At 34.0% G+C, this 21463-nt stretch overlaps 1 protein-coding gene across 4 annotated transcripts in view; it reads left to right on the top strand.

The window, feature by feature from the left end:
- The window catches only part of ASCC3 (activating signal cointegrator 1 complex subunit 3), a 413165-nt gene that overhangs the window by 271169 nt on the left and 120533 nt on the right, over nt 1-21463 (top strand). For all 4 annotated transcript variants that reach the window (XM_049897967.1, XM_049897961.1, XM_049897954.1 and 1 more), the window contains 9 exons: nt 427-581; nt 3149-3247; nt 4195-4363; nt 8795-9015; nt 10416-10501; nt 12282-12448; nt 12557-12702; nt 12829-12949; nt 15384-15526. In XM_049897967.1, the coding sequence (XP_049753924.1) occupies nt 427-581; nt 3149-3247; nt 4195-4363; nt 8795-9015; nt 10416-10501; nt 12282-12448; nt 12557-12702; nt 12829-12949; nt 15384-15526 (1307 nt within the window). The remainder of the gene's footprint in view (nt 1-426; nt 582-3148; nt 3248-4194; nt 4364-8794; nt 9016-10415; nt 10502-12281; nt 12449-12556; nt 12703-12828; nt 12950-15383; nt 15527-21463) is intronic.

The raw sequence follows: 21463 nt of genomic DNA, 5'->3' as shown, positions 1-21463 counted from the left end.
AAATGGGGATGAATGGTTGAGTTGCATTTGATTACTGAAGCATTTTCCACATGGTTATAGAATTCTTAAATAATGGCTGTTTTCACAAAATACTAAAAATTTCTTTACAGTGTTACAAACTAACCGAAAGAAAAGTATATCTGTTTATAGTAGTTTAAACACTATCAAATCTCAGTAATTTGAGGAACCTTAGTAATAGCCAAAGAAACCTTGCTACTTTTTTTCAGAGCTATGACTTGCTAATTCAAGTTAACTATTGCAAAATATTCAAACATGCCAGGTCAAGAATGTCAGCTATTCTACATAGCAAATCAGAAAACAAGCAATAAAATCACCTTCTCCGAAATCCAATCCCATTTACAAGTCAGATTGTATTGCTTTTCTTCTGTCTGGACACATTTCTTCTATGTGATATTTTTCTTGCAGGTCACATATTGCATCACGTGAATATTGGACTGAAGGTCAAACAGTGCGTTCATCAGATTCCTTCAGTTACGATGGAAGCATCCATTCAGCCCATCACACGGACTGTCCTCCGGGTGACACTCAGCATCTGTCCTGATTTCATGTGGAATGATCAGGTAGAAGTGGAAAATACCTATATATGTATGTTATACAAAAATGTCTGTTCTACAGGTTCAGCAAGGCATCCTCTAAAAAGAATATATATAGCTTTCAGAAGATTTATTAAAAAACATCGTAGCAATACTTACTGTCATCCTCAAGAAAAACATGTAGTATAATGTAGTAATACATGACAACGAATGATACCTTCAGAGCATTTAAGAAATCTGAAATTTCAATAGAGAAAATTGCTTAGTGGATTCAATTCCATAGGGACTTTGCCATAGTAGTGCTATCTTCTTTCATGTCCCTATGTTACCTTCATTTTTGCTCTCTCCTGACTCTGTCATCTTAGCCTACCAAAAATTCAAGGTTCTCCATGCTAAAAGAGCCTTTTTTAAATCCTGATGCCTCTCAAACTATTATCTCTCCTTTTCTATACTAGACATATAGAAAGATTATGCTACATTTCCCTCCACTTCCTAGTCACCTGTTTCTTTACTGTTAAGACTATTTTCTCAGTGATCACAAAAGACTGCCTGGTTGCCATACTAAATGGCTTTTTCTCGTTATTTTCCTTCTCTGAACATTCAGTAGTGTTGTGAACATAGTCCCTCTTTAAATGTCCTTTCTGGGCTCCCAACAAATTTCTATTGCCATGTTTACTCTTTCTGTCCCTCCTTCAGTATCTTAGATGTGTGTCTGTGTCTACTCAGTTCTGGCATTCAAGAAACTGTTGGGGGAAGACAAGAAAATCAGTTAATTGTAATATAGCAATGCTTAGTTTACACAGTTATTTTAAAGGTCTAGTTAAATGTATGTAAATACCTTCATCGTTTTTGGGTTTTTTTTTAGTACATCTTTAATAAAAGTGGATTTTTTTCAACAATATGCCCTAAAATTACTTCTAAACCAATTCTACCGTTAGTGTTAAAACAGTAAATCACTTAACCTTTCCTTCTTTCAGTTCTCATCTGCAAATGTATCTAATAATAATAATTGTCTTTCTCGCAGAATTTCTTTGAGGACTAGATGATAAAAATTATATTTAATATTTCTATAAATAGAAAATTTACATAAAATATAAAATAATAGTTACCCATAAACTCATATTTCAAGTTGTATATTTAACTATTTATGAAATGTATAAAAGTTTCATCTTTTTTTTTCACGGTTTTCTTCTATTAGTATCCACAGTAAATCTCCAGTGGTTTGGTTTAATTCATTAGTAAGATGGAGTACTTAATTTTAACTATCAGAATGCTATTAGCTGTAAGAGTAGAAATAGAAGACTTGATTCAAATTGGCTTACCCAAAAACCAAACCCACTGCCGTCGAGTCGATTCCGACTCATAGCAACCCTATAGGACAGAGTAGAACTGCCCCATAGAGTTTCCAAGGAGCGCCTGGCGGATTCGAACTATCAACCTTTTGGTTAGCAGCCTTAGCACTTAACCACTATGCCACCAGCGTTTCCAAACTGACTTAAGCAATAAGGAAATACATTATCTCACACAATAAAAGGTACACAGGTAGAACAAGCCCAAAGAATGATTAAGTCTTCTGTTTAAGAATGTCATCCAGGGCACAAGATCCCTCCATCTCTTTGCTCTGCCGGCACTGTGGACGGTTGCCCAAATATTTTCATGTTTCCATGCTCGTATTTAACAGAGAAGGGAACACACACCCACCTCCTCACCCCAAAGCACGAACTCTAAGACCAAAGTATTGGCCATGTGCCTATCTCTGACCACAAGCTGTTGTCACAGGAATGCCAGGAACTGATTGCCTTATGCTAATCAAGGTTATCCCAAGAGAATAAGTCACTTTCTTCTAAGTCACACGAGGGAGAGATGGATACTGAGCAAGATGGCACAAGAAAGAGAAAGAAATGGATAAACAAAATATAGTATATCCAATAGAATTTTATTTGACAATAAAAAGAAAGTATTAATGCATGCTGCAACATGGGTGAACATTGAAAACATCACAATAATTGAAAGAAGCCACACTCAGAAGACCACATATTTTATGATTCCATGTTTATATGAAATGCCTAGAATAAGCATATCTGTAGAGAAAAGTAGATTTGTCCTTCAGGGCTTAGTAGAAAGGAAGAAGTACTGGTAGTAGGAGATAGGAAGTGACTGCTAATAGGTATAAGGTTTCTTTTGGGGGTGATGAAAATACTGTAAAATTAGCTTATGGTGATAGTTGCACAACTCCATAAATAATGCAGTAAGATCAACTGAACTGTATACTCTGAATGATTTTTATGTTACGTAAATTATATATTCGAAACCCTGGTGGCGTAGTGGTTAAGTGCTATGGTTGCTAACCAAAGGGTCGGCAGTTCAAATCCGCCGGGCGCTCCTTGGAAACTCTATGGGGCAGTTCTGTTCTGTCCTATAGGGTTGCTATGAGTCGGAATCAACTCGACGGCACTGGGTTTGGTTCGTTGGTTTTTAAATTATATATTGATAAAACTGTGTGAGAGAGAGAAATGGGTGCTGGGTATGCGAACAAGTTTCTGTTACGTGAGTTTTTATATACATAGTATTAGGATACTATTCTTTTCTTCTAGGTGCATGGGACAGTAGGAGAACCCTGGTGGATTTGGGTAGAAGATCCTACAAATGATCATATTTATCATTCAGAGTATTTTTTAATTCTAAAAAAACAGGTATCTGTGGATATATTCTTATGTTGCTACCATAATAAAATGTAAACTAAATAACAATTCCTGTTTTTACCTTATTTCTCCATAATTTCATAGTGCCATTAAAGCTTTATTTATAAATTTTTGTGTTTCTGTTTGGATTTAAAAAAAACAGTAGTTAAATTTTTAATATTGATACATTCAGTGTGATCTTAGTTTGAGATTCAGTTGTGATCTTTTCCATAGTTTCTGGCATGGCTTCCAAAGGTGTGAAATATGTACAACAGGTAAAATAAGTAATAATTTTAGGTGTTACGTGCACACAGTGCTAAAGAGTATTTAATCACATAGAGAAATGTCATTCCCTTTTTAATTCTCTGTAAGTCCCAAGAGAAAGATTCAGTTTGGTGCTAGCTTGACTTTAATGCTTCATTCATAATTTTTCTTTTACCAGAAAGAAAGCAAGCTCTAGGCTGAGAACCTTAGGTAGACAGCAGGAGAATTTCATAGCAATGTTTTGTTTTCATTACATTTGTCTTCACCATAACCTATTTATGCCAAGTGATTCTTTTATTCCACTTAAGGTGGTGATAGAATTTAAAGAAAAAACTCTAAGTAAATACATAGTGATTGGATATGGTGAAATCATTAAGTAATTAAATGAATGATGTTTGGGAAAGTCTGATGATGAGTCGAATTAGTACCCTGTTAATACATAATGATATTCATATGTAAATAATATAAAATAAATACAAATTTTACTTACTGTTAGATCTCTTCAGGATGTAGCCACACCCAAGTTTCTGAAGTACCTGAATATATCAGCTGTTAGAAATCTAAGATAATTTTTTTTGTTTGTTTTTAGTACCTCCTGCTATAGGATGCCATTGTATTAACAATAAAAAAAGACTAATAAAAACCTTTATGATACTAGAACATCCCTATTCATTTTCATCTTTATTTCACATTAGGTCATTCGTAAAGAAGCTCAAATACTGGTATTTACAATCCCTATTTTCGAGCCTCTGCCTTCCCAATACTACATCCGAGCATTGTCTGATAGGTGGCTGGGAGCTGAGGCTGTGTGTATTATCAACTTCCAACATCTAATTCTACCAGAGAGACATCCTCCTCATACAGGTAACATACTAGATAGTAACTTGAATCAATGAGTTCCTAAAATTGTTGTTTTAATGAATGCTGAAAATGTCCAGATGTCATCAAAGTTATTTGAATATGAGTCAAAATTCAACTTTCTTGTCAATGTATTTTGAAAAGAGACTTGTCAAAATTAGAAATCTATAGCCCTGGTGCCACAGTGGTTAAGAGCTATGGCTGCTAACCAAAAAGGTCAGCAGTTTGAATCCACCAGCCACTCCTTGGAAACACTATGGGGCAGTTCAACTCTGTTTTATAGGGTTGCTATGAGTTGTAATCCACTCCACGGCAATGGGTCTGGTTTGGTTTTTGTATATATGTTTATATTGTAGAGCTTAATGATGGGCCTTAACTTTTGCTAGAGTTCTAAAAACATTAAACTAAACCTAGTCCAATTCTAATAGTTCTGCCAAACATGAGACTCGCTGTGTCTGTTCTATGTGCCATAGTCTCTATTTTTACATAAAATTACTATAGTTTCACCATATCTTTTCCTTTTCTATCACAAATGTCATTTAATCTGTGCTTATCTATAAAACTTTAGAGATACTCATTTTTTCCTTATACTTATTACAATTTATTTTAGTATGTTAATTTAAGTGAGTTATTTATTTTTTTACCCACCTGATGTGCTTCTACAGCAAAAAAGTCCTGATACCAAGGAGTCATGTTATTATGTCACTCCAGAATGGATTCAGGTATACATTAAGTCAGCTCATGTCCTGCCAACTACATGTACCCTTTATACTAGTGCTACTCCTCCACACTGACATTATAAAAGGACATATGGTAATATGCATCATCTTATAACAGTTTTTCATTGTTGTAACTGACAAAAATCAATTTCAGATTCATAACATGAGCAAATGCCTTTCTATTTTGACTTGTTAAAGAAACAAAAGTTCGTGAATAAATGTTTACAATATTGTCATTGTGTCCTGTGAAATTTCCTATTTCAGAAATTTCCTGAAACTGATCTGTTAGTGTATTGTTTATTTTGTCCCATTGAAAATTCACAACTTGTGAGTATTGATTTCAGCAGGCCCTTAACTATAGAAAAATAGACATCCTTTCCATATAACTCTTCCATAGACAAACTCCGAATCCCAATTCAGAATAAAAATTTCCAGTTCTATTTTTAAAGGAACATATTATTTGTTAGTCTTTTTGGTAATGAAGAAAAGCCTTGATAAAACTTTAAACTTTCCCATTTTTGTCAGATTTGTCCTGTTTTCATTATCTTAGCGTATCTTAAGGAGAGATATTCATATTACAGCTTAATGCTACTTTCATACCTTGACAGAACAGAAAAGATTTGTCAACACAAAAATGAGACTGTAGTATCTACCAGTTTTCTTATTAAAGAGAACATTGTTTTGTAGTCTTTTTTTTTTTTTTTTAACTAAGTATGCTTCTATGTGAAATCTGTTGTTGTTGTTGTTAGGTGTTGTCAAGTCGGTTCTGACTCATAACAACCCTGTGTACACCAGAAAGAAACATTGCCCAGTCCTGCGCCATCCTCACAATCCATGCTCAACTTGAACCCGTTGTTGCAGCCACTGTGTCAATCCATTTTGTTGAGGGCCTTCCTCTTTCTCCCTAACCCTCTGCTCTACCAAGCATGATGTCCTTTTCCAGCGAACAGTTCCTCCTGATAACACATCCAAAGTATATGACATGAAATCTCACCATCCTTGCTTCAAACGAACGTGCTGGCTCTACATCTTCCAAGACAGACTTGTTCCTTCTTCTGGAAGTCCATAGTATATTCAATATTCTTTGCCAACACCATGATTCAAGGGCATCAGTTCTTCTTTGGTCTTCCTTATTCAATGTCCAGCTTTCGCATGCATATGAGGCAACTGAAAATACCATGGCTTGGGCCAGGGGCACCTTAGTCCTTGAAGTGACATCTTTGCTTTTTAACACTTTAAAGAGATCTTTTGCAACAGATTTGCTCAGTGCTGTACATCATTTAATTTCTTGTCTGCTGCTTCCATGGGTGTTGATTGTGAATCTAAGTAAACAAAATTCTTGACAACTTCATAATCTTTTCTCTGTTTATCATGGTGTTGCTTACTGGTCCAGTTTTGAGGATTTTTGTTTTCTTTATGTTGAGCTGTAATCCATACTGAAAGCTGTGGTCTTTGATCTTCATCAATAAGTGCTTCAATTCCTCTTCACTTTCAGCAAGCAAGGTTGTGTCATCTGCGTAATGCAGCTTGTTAATGATACTTCCTCCAATCCTGATGCTGCATTCTTCTTCATATAGTCCAGCTTTTCAAATTATTTGCTCAGCATACAGATTGAATAAGTATTGTGAAAGGATACAACCCTGATGCACACCTTTCCTGGCTTTAAACCACGCAGTATCCCCTTGTTCTGTTCCAACAACTGCCTCTTGGTCTATGTACAGGCGCCTCTTGGTCTATGTACAGGCGCCTCATGAGCACAATTAAGTATTCTGGAATTCCCATTCTTTGCAGTGTTATCCATAATTTTTTATGATCCACACAGTCGAATGCCTTAGCATAGTCAAAAACAAAACATAAGTAAACATCTTTCTGTTATTCTTTGCTTTCAGCCATGATCCATTGACATCAGCAATGATATTTCTTGTTCCACGTCCTCTTCTGAATCTGGCATGAATTTCTGACAGTTCCCTGTTGATGTGCTGTTGCAACTGCTTTTGAATGATCTTCAGCAAAATTTTATTTGCATGTGATGTTAATGATATTGTTCGAAAATTTCCACATTCTGTTGGATCACCTTTCTTTGGAATGGGTACAAATATGAATCTCTTCCAGGCGGTTGGCCAGGTAGCTGTCTTCCAAATTTCTTGGCATAGACAGGTAGCACTTCCAGCACTCCATTCATTTGTTGAAACATCTCAATTGGTATCCTGTCTATTCCTGGAGCCTTGTTTTCCACCAGTGCTTTCAGTGTAGCTTGGACTTCTTCCTTTAGTACCATTTGTTCTTGATCGTATGCTACCTACTGAAATGGTTGAACGATGACCAATTATTTTTGGTACAGTGACTCTGTATAGTCCTTCCATCTTCTTTTGATGCTTCGTGCATCGTTTAGTATTTTCCCCGTAGAATCCTTCAGTGTTGCAACTCGAGGCTTGAATTTTTTTTCTTTGGTTCTTTCACCTTGAGAAATGCCAGGCCTGTTCTTCCTTTTGGCTTTCTATCTCCAGGTCTTTGCACATTGCATTATAATACTTTACTTTGTCTTCTTTAGCGACCCTTTGAAATTTTCTCTTCAAACTGACAGACGCATGGGGGACCTGAAATCTTGAAACTAAAAATAAAATATATAAAATGTTTCATGCTTTAATTTAAAATATGTTCTATCAGCATCACTCCCAGGTCTCTGACTGAAGCACTTTATTTTAACATGTGTTAATGTTATATTTTAGTGCTTGTTTAATCACTTCTTTGCTGAATGACCGAGCACTATTTATATAATTAACTGATTTGTAACTACATTTTAAAAAGCGATGAATGGACCACCATGACATCTCAATTGCTATCAGAAATGTAAAATGTAACCCCAATGATTCCATGGTCTATTTGGCTCATAATATATAGAGCCATCCCTTTGAGCCCAAATCAGCCTAGAAAAATCTTCATCTATTATAAAGTAAAGCATCTTAATTTAGAATAGTCAAGAAATATGCAAAATGTTTATAATCTCTATTAAGAATAAACCTGTGTTTTTGATTAACACTTAATTTTATAGTGACCCCTCTTCTCCCATCTTGATTTTCAGTGCTACAGAAAATTAATGTCTTTATTTATTTCAGTTTTATTTGCACTTCTTTTATAATTCTGTCTTATAGTAGGAACTTTCTCTAAACTTTGTGAAGTTTAAGGATAGAAATTGACTCTGTAGTCATTTTTCTTCATAGATTGGAAAGAATTCTGTTTCATTTTCAATTGGCTAGAACACCTCACTCAACCACTCTGACTTGGTCAGTTGTGCCCAGATCAAAAGTAATTTGTTGTTAGTAACCATTCCAGAAATGAAGTTTACAGATGATATTCATTTTTCTTGAAATTAGAGTAGATTTACATTTGTTCTATAATATGCGTATTTTCACACACTTATTCAATTTGCTTTCCTAATTGGAAGAGAAAGACATAGCATCATAATTGGATTGTAGGGAACTCCCACTGAAGGGGGTCTAGTATGTCAGTATTACAAATGTGGTGACGGGGGAAAAAAAGATCCGTAACGGATACGCAAGCATTTGTTCTTAAGCTTTTTTCCCCCTCTAAAGTATTAAAGACTGGGTACTGGGTTGAAAGTATTAAAAATCGTTGTAATTTTTCTCTCTAAAATATCATATTTAGTATTGTGCAAATTTTTCAGTTATTGTATAACAGTACCTGTTGCTTTTTTTAGAATTACTGGATCTTCAGCCTTTACCAGTCACAGCTTTGGGATGTGGAGAATATGAAGCCCTGTATAACTTTACCCACTTTAACCCTGTGCAGACACAAATATTTCACACGCTGTATCACACAGACTGTAATGTCCTACTTGGAGCACCCACAGGATCAGGGAAGACTGTTGCGGCTGAATTAGCCATTTTCAGAGTCTTCAACAAGTACCCCAATTCAAAGGTTTGTCTGAAAGAATCACATGCTTACATTCAGTTAGAAAAGGTGGTTCATAATCTCTGAAGTAGCCAGTTCCAAATATACTGGCAGATCTCAGTGAGTAGATGTATCCATCCCTCAGTGAATTTTTCAGGAGGGGGAGGATACTGCATCATGTTAGAAAAATTGGCCCAAAGAAAATTTACCTCAAACTTGGTTGCGCTCTAGATGGATTTGTAATGTACATAGTGGTGCTCTCAGGTCCTTTCTTTATTGTAGGATGGCTACAGTTCTTAGCAGTTTCATTGTAAGATACCTAATTCAGAGCCATATTTATAAGATATGTAATAAGTCATAATCAAATTCTTTGCCTATGAAAGAAGTACTGATACTTTAGTAAACACAGTGTGATTATACATAGGAAATATAGAAATGGTTTTAATTCTGTATTTCTCTAAATAGCCATGATATCATTAATATGAGGCACTGTTATAAATGAAATAAGCATTGATTTTAAACTTCTTGAAAAATAAAGTTTTTAAATTATAAAAGCACATCACATTTTATGACAGAGATATTTTAGAGGTGTTATTGGAATATATGCTATTTTCCTCTTCATTTATGATTTCAGAAATGTTTTAATTTCATTTTTCAGTGATTTCCAATTAGTGGCACTTCTTCCCTGCTTAGTGTTAAGTTTCTGCTTCTCAGTCTCTTTCTTATATAGTATTGATCCATAAGAAGACATATTAATGCAACAATAGAACTCTGCTCTAAATTTGAAACCTTTTATATAGGGAAGAATTTTTTTCTTCAGTGGATAATCAATATATAGGTTTAGATTATTAAAGATCAGGTAAAAAAAAAAAAAGTTGAACACCTAAAATGTGTGATTGGACTTCCATAAAATCTGCGTTAAAATTTAGAACGAATAACTTATTTGTCTTCAAAACATCAAAATTAGTAACTTCCTTCATGAAAGAGTTACACAGAACTCAGATAAGTCTTGGTCATAATACTAGGAAAATGTTTATTTTTATTAGAACCTTAATTTTCTCTATGTAATATATTATCTCATAATTGTTTTATTTGTTCACATTATGATAGGAGATAATTTCATTATAAAATACCCAGAGAAAATTCTTCTGGTACTTTCTAGAAAATATTTAAAACTTGTCCATATCAGTATTTTTATGATGGAAAATATTATCATGTATTATATTTCTATCTCACTTTGGATAAATGTAGTTTGAGTAAGCTAATGACTTTTCCCCATAAATTAGAAACTTAAGTATTTCAGTATTAAAACATACATTTTAAAACTACACTGCCATATTTTGACAGATTTCATAGAGTCTACTTTTGTTTTAAAATGCTGTCACTATTTTCATGAGCACCTTTTTTGCCCCCCCCCCAATTTTTAGGCTGTATATATTGCACCCCTAAAGGCCCTTGTACGTGAAAGAATGGATGACTGGAAAGTTAGAATAGAAGAAAAACTTGGAAAAAAGTAAGTTTTAACTTTTACTCAAAATATATTCTTTGAATAGTCTAAAAGGACCAACAAATAAAAGAGTTGAATTATTGAATATTTTACAGTGATTTTCATAATCTTTTATTTGAAGGTATGTTACTACTATTAAAATTTTATTAATATTTTCATAATCTCTGAACTAGGTGGTTCTAAGTATATTGGCAGAATTATTTTAAGATTGAGAAATTAAATCCCTTTAATTACTTCATATGAGCACTTTTATTTGGTAAGATAATTTTTCTCAAAATATTTTTAAGCTAAACAAATGCAAAATAAGTTATCTCTTTATTTTTCTTTCATATCATTCAGAGTAATTTCCAAAACAACTTAAAAGGCATTTAAATGTGAATATTTTAGGAAAAAGAGGGAATTATTTGAAAAGCATGATGCCTTATTTTTTCTATTAATATAAAAGGTTATGCATTGCAATATCGTTTTTAATAGCAAAAGACTGCAGGTAACCTAAATGTTCGATACCACTGACTTGATTCCGACTCATAGCAACCTTATAGGACAGAGTAGAACTGCCCCATAGGGTTTCCAAGGAGTAGCTGTTGACTTCAAACTCCCAACCTTCCACCACGGGTCCAAATGATCGATAGGGCAACATTAAGAAAGTTATAGTACTTTTGTACAACAAAAAATATTGCATAACTGTATAAAAGAATGAACTCTTTATGTACTAAGGAATAATCTCCACAGAGAATATAAAAAAATGAATTTTTTTTTTTTTTTTTTTAAGATGGAGAATCTGAATATGTGATTGTTTCAGGGGATGAGAACTAGGAGGCTGGATGATAGGGTTGTTATGGAGACTATTCACTACATATTCTTCGAACTGTTTGAATGTATTAAATATATAAATAATAAATAACATGAAAATAAAATAATGTAAATAAAAATAAGTAAACTTTTCAGAACACTATAGTTGGAGGAACTAGTCTTGCCGTTTTCTGTTTCACAAGTGTTAACACCAGTTGTAGGAATTATTTGATGCTTACGTAAAATTTGGAATGAGCCTCCAGATTTTCCTATCCATTATCTAATTCTTTTAGATTTGCATAGGTTTTAAAAACTGTATCTCTTATTTTTTCATCTTATCCTCCATAAACTGAGGTCTGTTCAAAATGAGGTGGCACATATTTGCTCTGGCTTGTCTTTCTTTTTTCTCTCTTTTTCCTGTCTTGTCTTTTTATATGTCTGAATTAGCCTATAATATCTATGGAAGAATTTAATCTAAGAAATTAGTTTACACATAATCATACTCCTAATAAATATCTCTCTATGTCTTAATAAGTTAACACTTTCCCTCATTAGAAGGATGTTTATCCTGCCGTATGAAGAAGGATGTGTAAGTTCAACTGTATAAAACCACATAGGTTACACACATATGTAAACATAATGATATCAACATTTGATACCTTTGCATACTGAAACTTGGTATAGATATATGTGGTCATCCAAGTTCCAAAGAGGGGAATATGTGACCCCAAACATGCTGGGGAGTATTCGGGGTCACAATACCTACATAAAATTTAAGAGGTTATCTGTGTCAGTGATTTAAATTTATGCATCCGTTATTTTGTGGGAAGAAACATGTATTTTGGACTCAGTGCACAGAAAATTTCAGAAATAAAAGGGAGATAGTTGTAAGCATTATAAAAATTTCATTTTGAAAGAGACAGATATATTTTTGCCTTTCCAAGGTCATGCGTTACCTGAAAAGTTAAAGGGATCATTTTTTATTCCTCTCCAGAGTTGTTGAACTAACAGGGGATGTGACTCCTGATATGAAATCCATTGCCAAGGCTGACCTTATTGTCACTACACCAGAGAAATGGGATGGAGTCAGCAGAAGCTGGCAAAATAGGAACTATGTTCAGCAAGTCACTATTCTCATCATAGATGAGATCCATCTGCTTGGTGGGTACCACTGTATCTAAAGCCAATTTACAAACTCTGTCTCCCATACCTGAAGCAGCTAGCATCAGGGCTTGTTAATGATTAATGTGCATTTTTCCTATTTCCTAGGGGATGAAAGAGGTCCAGTTCTAGAGGTCATTGTATCTCGAACAAATTTCATCTCATCGCACACAGAAAAGCCTGTTAGAATAGTTGGTCTGTCCACTGCATTAGCTAATGCTAGAGACCTTGCTGACTGGCTCAATATTAAGGAGGTATGTGGAAGATTGATAAACCAGGAATTTAACAATGTGGTATAGGTGGCCACATTAAAACAGGCACTATAATCTCATAAACTTAAATATAAAAACTGAAAATGATTTTACTCATATTTATTCTAGATGGGCTTGTTCAACTTCCGACCATCTGTACGCCCAGTTCCACTGGAAGTTCACATTCAAGGCTTCCCAGGTCAACATTACTGTCCTCGTATGGCTAGTATGAATAAACCTACATTTCAGGGTAAGCTTCAGGTTCTTGGAACAAAATAGTAACCATTTTACATGGTAGCAAGTAAGTGAATTCTAAACAGTGTGGGCTTCTTTGAAGGGGTAATACTGCTTCAACTGCTACAAATAACTAAAGCTATATTTCTCAACTGTTAAGGATTGCAAATATATGTGGATGTAACTATTTAAAATTATAGATTTCATAAATGATAATGTCTTTGTAGTAGGAAAAAGTAAAAGTAAATTTTTAAGAAGTAATCAAATCACTCTTAATATTATCTATTAAGGTGTTTTCTTATGGTAGTTAGCTTTAGCAGATGATAAAGAGTAGTTGAAGTTAATCAAATATCATGTAAAAATAATTTTTACCAAAAACCATTAAACTTAGAATTTTCAGTGCTTTTTTATAATGTTTCCTTTTTTTGTGTTTTGTTTTTCCTGTCCTAAAAACTAGGCAAAAAACCCGTTGCCTTTGAGTCGATTCCGGCAACCTAGGCAAGCAAGACAGATTTAAGAATAACACTCCTATTTTATTAAAACAAGTTTTGTTTAGGCCACATAAGGAATATTTATTATATCAATTAAAAATAACCACCAAAATAAATTCTCTAATGTGAACTGCTGTTGATTGTAAGGTGACAGTTGTGAGGTGACTTTTTAGCTGCTGTAATTAGAGTTATGACAGAAGCAAAGTATTGATTGTGAGCTGGAGACCGATCTTGGCAGTTCAGATTATTTACAGCTCCACAGAAGCATTGTACAAAATCACTAATGAACAATAAATCTACTGTGAGCTGTTCAGCCACACCTGTTCTTGCAGCAGCAAAAACCCATTAAATGTTGAGGTTTTCAAAAGGGATAGAGATCCATTCATGATTATATGTACAAATGATGCCAGTATTGTACTAATATGTGTCTTTTATACATTATATGTGTAATACGATTTATCTAGGCATTGCCATTTTCATTCTGTAATCTGATAAACTGGCAAAGAGTGAGAAGTAAGATAAATGAGTTTATTTTTCATAATTTGTATTGTTGGGCTTCCTTATATCTGTATCTGTTTAAGGGATGGCTGATTGCATACCAGTGATTGAAGTGACATTTTGTGTTACGTAAATCAATAATAAATAACTGAAAGACTTACACTTCTTTAGATATGGTATCAGCACAACAGCTATCTTAATCAACTATTTATTATACCCATGGTGGATTACTATATTCGTTGAGTTTAAAAATGTGACGTTATGATAGGGAATAGATATAGTCAAGGTCATGTCAACATTTCCTTTATAAACCTTGTTTCTTAGCCCATAAAAAGAAATTCTGAAGCTCACATTTCAAACAAAAAATTACAAAGCAGTTGAGCTCTTTTATGTAAGATTTTTAAATGCCTGACTGTTTTAAGAATGCTATATAGAAAAAAATAGAAATTCTGCTTGTGACCTTTTATCAGCATTTTGAAGCCTATATATAGCAAAGAAAACTCATTTCCAGTTAGGCCAAATGATTTATGCACCTTGTTAAGTAATTTTATTTTTTAAGATTTGATCTATAAAATTTCACTTTTCTTACTATTCAAGTTATCAAAGTACTCTTTTTTATATTGACTGCCATTTAGACATGGTTTTCTTCTCACCCTCTTCTACATTCTCTTCCCTCTTGAAACCTCACACATAGGTTTTTAGAAAAACAGAGGGAAAACATTGTTCTACTTATGTTTTACCAGTTTATTATTATAAATCCTCTTAATTTTTCCATCTACTTACAATAGGGCAAATATAAAAGGAACTTTTCATGACCTTTCTTAGAGATTTTTCATCACCCTTTTTTGTATGACTGGAGCCCTAGTGGCTCAGTGGTGAAGAGCTAGAGCTACTAACCAAAAGATGAGCAGTTCAAATCCACCAGCCACACCTTGGAAACCCTATGGGGCAGTTCTACCCTGTCCTATAGGGTCGCTATGAGTCGGAAGTGACTCAGCGACAGATTGTTTTGTTTTGTTATTTTTTTGTGTGTGACTGGATTGTCTAGGACTGATTAACCCTGTAATATCATGGATTAGGCAAGCAGAAATATCTCAGAATCACAACTCAGAAATAGAAAACTCAACCCAAGATTTAGTGTCCATGGATAGCTATTAATGGAGAGGCTCAGGCTTTAAGTGTCTCTTTGCGGCTCAGAACAGAACTCAGACCAGACATAGTTAGATCTTCCTTGTCCTAGACAATATGCTCCCTAAGTAGAGTCATTATTCTGTCCTTTCCTCTTGTTTGTCCAGCATGCTGTGTGACCCGTGTAGTACCTGGAATAGTGCTAAATTTCGTACCAAATTAAGAATTCACGTAAATCATTTATAACATTAGTTTTTATGTGTCCTTATCTTAATGGAATTCAGATTTTGGTGTGAGTGACTTACCATTTTATTTTCCTCAATTTTTAAACAGCAATTAGAAGCCATTCCCCAGCCAAACCTGTTTTGATATTTGTCTCTTCAAGACGTCAAACTCGTCTTACTGCTTTAGAATTGATAGCCTTTCTGGCTACTGAAGAAGATCCAAAGCAATGGTTGAACATGGATGAAAGAGAGGTAAGCAATGTATTTTATCTTCTACTTCTTATACATATCATTATTGTATTATAATGGAAATGACATATTTAACTATATTTAGTTTTATTTGATATTAAAAATATAGAATAACATTATAGACATTTGGGAAAAAATAAACAGGAAATACATAATATTGCCATCTTAACACAACCCTAACATTTTGGTATATTTTCTTCCAATATTTTCCTCCTAAAAATTTATTTTATATACTTACATTTATAATTTTTTTACCATAGCATCATCATGTATGTTTTTTTTTATGTTCAGCTAAGTTTATGTAATCTTTGACTGTTCCCTACCCTTATGGAACTTTTACAAAATTAACTTTTAAAAACATATGTAACACATACTCCATTTTTTGGTTTAGAATATACTGAAAAGTATGTAAAAATAAAAATCCTGTTGTTATGCTGTCACTCAATAATAACCAGCATTAAAATTTTAAATAATTATAATTTTTTATGTCTACACAATTATATTCCATTATATGGCTATTTCATAGTGTTCTCCTATAATTTAATAAGTATACATCTTTATTATTAAAGGTTTTTCTTTAGAATTATTTCATAAGTATAAGAAAAAAATAAGTATAGAGTTCTAAAAATAAAATCAGTGGGCTAAATAATGTGAACATTTTTACAGCTTTTCATACATGCTGCTGATTACTTTCCTAAAGGATTATACCAATTGATGTAATCACCATTAATGTATTCCATTATACATGTAAAGTAATCCAATAGCAATTTCCATTATGAGCAGTATATGAGAGTAAGTTTTACTACATCCTCATTTGTTTTAATTCATTGATATAGATAAAATGTATATAACATATAGATAAAATTCATAGAGATAAAAAAATATTTTCCTAGGTGATGCCATTGTTTTAATGTATGCTGTGATTTTTGTGCAGTTGAATATTTTTTCATGTATTTTTTTACTAGTTGTCTTTTTTGTCTTTTTATTTCTTTTGGCCTTTTATCTATTTCAATACAACATTTTTCTTACAGATTTCTGTGAGGGCCTTACCAAATTAAAAAGAAATAATACACACATATAAAACTATATTATATTAGTTTTTCTTTATATATTTGTATTAATATATACACAGACATGTTAATCTTTCATCTACTATGTTAATTTTTATAGCTTATTTTGTGCCTTTTTATTTTGGTATCTTTTTACTAATAGAAGTTTTTACATTTTATATGATACAAGCATTAATATAGTTATTTGTGGTTCCTTCTTCTACTTCCAAATGTAGATATTTCCTCTCCCCTGTATAAATTTAATATATAATGCTAATCCTCTCTTACTCTTCTCAGTTTTTGAAATATATTTTTATATGGGCTTAAGATGGGAAAAAATCTACATCGGTAACAGGATTGTTACATTATCATTTTCTATGCCTGGACCCTCTAATACTACATTCTACCTTTAAAACCACTTTATCATCGATTATATATATATATAATGATTATTGATTAATTTTATATATATATATATATAAATGGCTTTCAGGAAGTTATCCTCCATTCTGTATTGAGGATGATAGTACAGAACTATGGTGGAGATGGAATATTTGGAATGATTTCTCCCTTCTTACTAAAAGGACTGCCTTTATTAAAAGATCCATGGTATAATCCCATATTTTTAGGCCATTAATCATCATAAATTGGCATCCTCTTCATTAAGGAAATGAAAGCACCTCCACTCCCCAATAATAACTCTCTTCTATGATTGCAAGATTTAGGATGGATATTGCCATGCCTACTAACTCAGAATCAGACTATTCCCAGGTTACAAATTTGGCAGATAAAGGAAAATGTCTCATGTGGTTTCAATGGACATATTCTTATTTTTTCATTGCAAAGAAGAGAAGATATTTTTCTAGGTGATGCCAAAATTACTTTCTAGGGTCAAGTGAAAATTCTGATGCTAACTCCCTAGGAGCTGTGCTTTTACATTTTCTGATCGGTGTGTATTACTTCCTTCCCCTTGTCCCTTCCATCCTCCATATTCTCCCCTGAGGGGGAAGAACAGTGTTGTTCAGGATAAATAAAAATGTCCCCAGACTACTAGTATCCAGGCTTAAGAGTTTTCATAATTAGTTCTCCCACACCACTCCTCGTTACTCTTTTAGGGTTAGTAGACTGGTTGGACAGTTTTATCTGTCTATCTATCTAATCTATCTATCTATATAAAACAGTAATATGTAACGGTTAAATAATATTCCAAAATGTTCTCACTTAGGCCCCTGAATAACCTTAAAAACTAGTAAGTAACAGACCTAAATCTTAGCTTCGTGTAAGGGTTATCACATGATTACTTGAAGTAGAGAGGGAAAGTATTATTTTATCTTTCAAGTTTCGGCATTACTTTTTTAATGTTACTGGTATGTTGTATTCCAAATATCTATTCAAGGTAATAATTTTAGGTCAAAACAATTAATAATTTTGTCAAAGTAATTTTGTCCTTGCGTGATTTAATTGGTATACCCAAATAATCACCCTGTTAATGTCTAAACTAGTATCTTAACTTAGGTGGCAAATGTTGAAAAACATGTCTATGGAATATTGACAGTGGATTTTATGTGCAGCATCTATTTAGGCTTAATTTTTTTCTCTTGTGTCTTCTTCCTAAGACTTCTCTTTGCGGTCAGGATACAAATTGTATAACTCTTAAACACATATTGGGGTATTTGCTGAAAGTACGCAGACGCTGTGAATTTAGCACGTGTGACTCGCATTAACATCAAATGTAAACCTCGTGCTTTTCCAGCTTTACTGCAACTAAACTTTTTTTCATTTTTATTTTAACATATCAGACCTAAGGAACTGTGGATCACTCAGCCATTTTGTAGAGTTACTTCTCTAGTTTTTATTTTTTTATAAGCACAAAATTTTATCACCGAGGCTAATTGGAAATCATAGAATTTATTTGCATGATTTCTGCTATTTTTATATATTTTTATTGCTAAAATAGAACTGCTGGAAATTATGTCATTTCCAGACATTTTGTTACAACAATTCCATCTCAAGAATCAGGAAACCCAAGCTGTGTTTTATAACTGTCTCTAAAAGCAATCCCCTTTAAAATCAATATTTCAGAGAGTTGGCAACTGACTACTATATAAATTCTATTTGATTATATCAGAACAAACTATAAGGTAGACGTTTCAGTTGTTGAACTGTTAAATAATTAACTCAAAATAGGAAGACTTTTTTCACACTTTTATCTTTATATGGGTTACATTCCAAAATGTTCTGGGCTAGAAGTTTAGTGACTACTCCTGTTGCTGCTTCTGCTTACACAGTGCCAGATTGGTGTTCTGTGACAGGACATGGGTACTCTGGTTCAGACTCTTGTGTTGACAGCTAGAGCATTTGAAGGAGGCTGAGTAGACACAGCAGAAGTTATCCTGGCAGCTATGAAGGAGGGTGATTGTGTCACAGAGCAATATCCAGATCATTCTGGAATTGACTGATCTTAAGACAGGAACTGTCTGTTAGATATGGAGAGAGAGGGAGGGAGAAACAGGAACTGTCTGTTAGATATGGAGAGAGAGGGAGGGAGAGGAGCGGAGAAAACTAAGGCAAATCAGAAGAAAATGGAGAGAGAATATGACAAGAGTGAATATATGTGCTCTGTTTTATGTTTTTTTTCTTGGCAAAGGCGAAATGAATTATCAATCTACCTTCTTAACCAAATATGGTCAAAAGATAAAGTATAAAGAAACACAAATTCCTTCAAGAGTAGTATTGTTATGAATTTATACTGTATCAGCATAACCCTATCTCAGTATTCTCTAGCCAGTTAGCTGATGATACTGCCTTTCTTGTTCACCATTACGAAGCCTTCTTGCTTTGATTTCAAAAGTTCTTGGGCGTATGCTACCATGTCAATGGATTCTCAATTCTATACTTACCCATGAATTTCAAACTATCACTCTGTCTTTCAGTCATTTTTTCAAACAGCGTTGACTCCAGTCAGCACTAAGTCCTGGATCTCTTGATTATTCTGTTATTCTCCACTTGTTTTGAAATGCTTCTTTTGAAATCCCATCTCAATATTCTCTAGCCAGTTGACTAAATTATAAAGTTACCCTCTGCCTACTCATACTATATTCAGTAGTGGAGAATACAAAGCAGAAAGAGAAAGGACATTAGTGCATATGAGACAGCAAGGAAGAAAATATGGGTAGGGACCACAGTACTTACTTCTGCAGCTGATCATAGGGCCAAACAGATATTTATGATTTATTTTCTCCATTATCTGTCACCCGTACCATTTTTCTTTAAGTGGCACCCACGGTAATCAAGATTCTTTATCCACTGGGGTGACTTAAACCCACATTCCTGAGAGATTGGAAATTGGAATTTAACATATTCTTAGTATATGTTATAGCTGTTAGTTGCAGAAGTCAGCTCCAACTAGTGGTAACCCATTGTACAACAGAATGAAACATTGCGTTGTCCTGTGCCATCTTCAGGGTTGTTGGTGTTACTCTTGTTGCAGCTGCTTTTTATTTTGAGGGCCTTCGAACCCTAAAGGGCTCATCTTCCAGCACTATATCAGACAATATTCTATTGTTATTTATAAAGGTTTCCATTGGCTAATTTTTGGAAGTAGATCACCAGGCCTTTCTTCAGCTTCTAGGTAAATTGATGTATCCCTTGGCTTTCAAAGCCTCCAATCCAGCAGAGGTAAAGTTATAGGGAAAGGAAACAAAAATTTTGCACTATTAGCTATTATCACAAAAGACACCAACACACCTTGACTTTTTGTATTCTAGAATTGTGTATTCTGGCAGAGGGAGAAATTTAATGATCCATTAGTTGAGAGCATACAGTTCATCCTACGGGATACTACCCTAACCTTGCCAAGGTATTATCTCCCAGATGTGCCTCTGAGACTTTAATAGACCAGTTTTTCATTCTGTAAGGCCAGCTGTTTCTGCATGAGGAGAAACATAAGACCAGCACATCCCATGATGTCAGCGCATTGTCTTACTTCTTTTTATCTCTAAAGTGAGTTACTCAGTCAGGAACAATATTGTAAAAGACGTCATGATACTGTATAACGTATTCAGTAATTCTACCATTGAGGCTATTGGCAGAACCATGATGGGCAGAAAAAGAGAATCCAAATCCAAAGTACATGTCTTTGATAGTGGAGATGAATAGCTGTCCACTCCATGATAGAAGGCGTCCAGTATAACTTCCTTACCATCAGATAGCTGTCTAGTCCCATGGCTATGGTACTTTATAATGCACCTAGGTTGTTTGCATCTGGTAACTATTAGGTACTGTGCAGTGGCAATAGCTAGGTCTGCCTTAAAAAAGGAAAATCCACGTTTAGCTCGTGGATTATCTTTCATCTCCTCCACGTTGGCCATTTAGTGTATGTTCCCGTTGAACAAAACACCAGGGCCTGGGAAGGAGGCTGCCTGATATCTTTAAAACAAAAACAAACCCATTGCCATCTAGTTGATTCTGACTCATTTTGCCCACTTAACATTTTCTACAATGCTATTAACTTTTTCATACATATCCTCATGGGATACACTTAGTCTTTTATTCTGGGACCATTCTAGGAGTTCATCCACATAAAATTTGTCCTGCCTTCCTTACCATCTGTCCTCTAATACCATCCTTGCCAAGCTTTTTACCATCTGACAAATTAATTAGCTGCAGGGCAAAATGGTTCATCACCTCACATAATCTCTGCTTTGAAATAAAGTGACAAATATTTGACACTCTGCTTCTACCCTTTTCTTTAGAGTCATCCCTGAAAGGAACCATAACATTGTGGCACTATGCTTCATATGGTCCAGCCATATTGTCAAAGCCATTTGTAAAATAGAGTTGGAATTATTTTTTCCTCAGTTAACTTGACATAAGAAATACCCTATGGGGC

The sequence above is a fragment of the Elephas maximus genome, chromosome 1 (assembly GCF_024166365.1).
Source record: "Elephas maximus indicus isolate mEleMax1 chromosome 1, mEleMax1 primary haplotype, whole genome shotgun sequence".
Classification (NCBI taxonomy): Eukaryota; Metazoa; Chordata; class Mammalia; order Proboscidea; family Elephantidae; genus Elephas; species Elephas maximus.
Note: the sequence above shows the minus strand (reverse complement) of the source record. Positions and strands in the feature narration are given on the sequence as shown.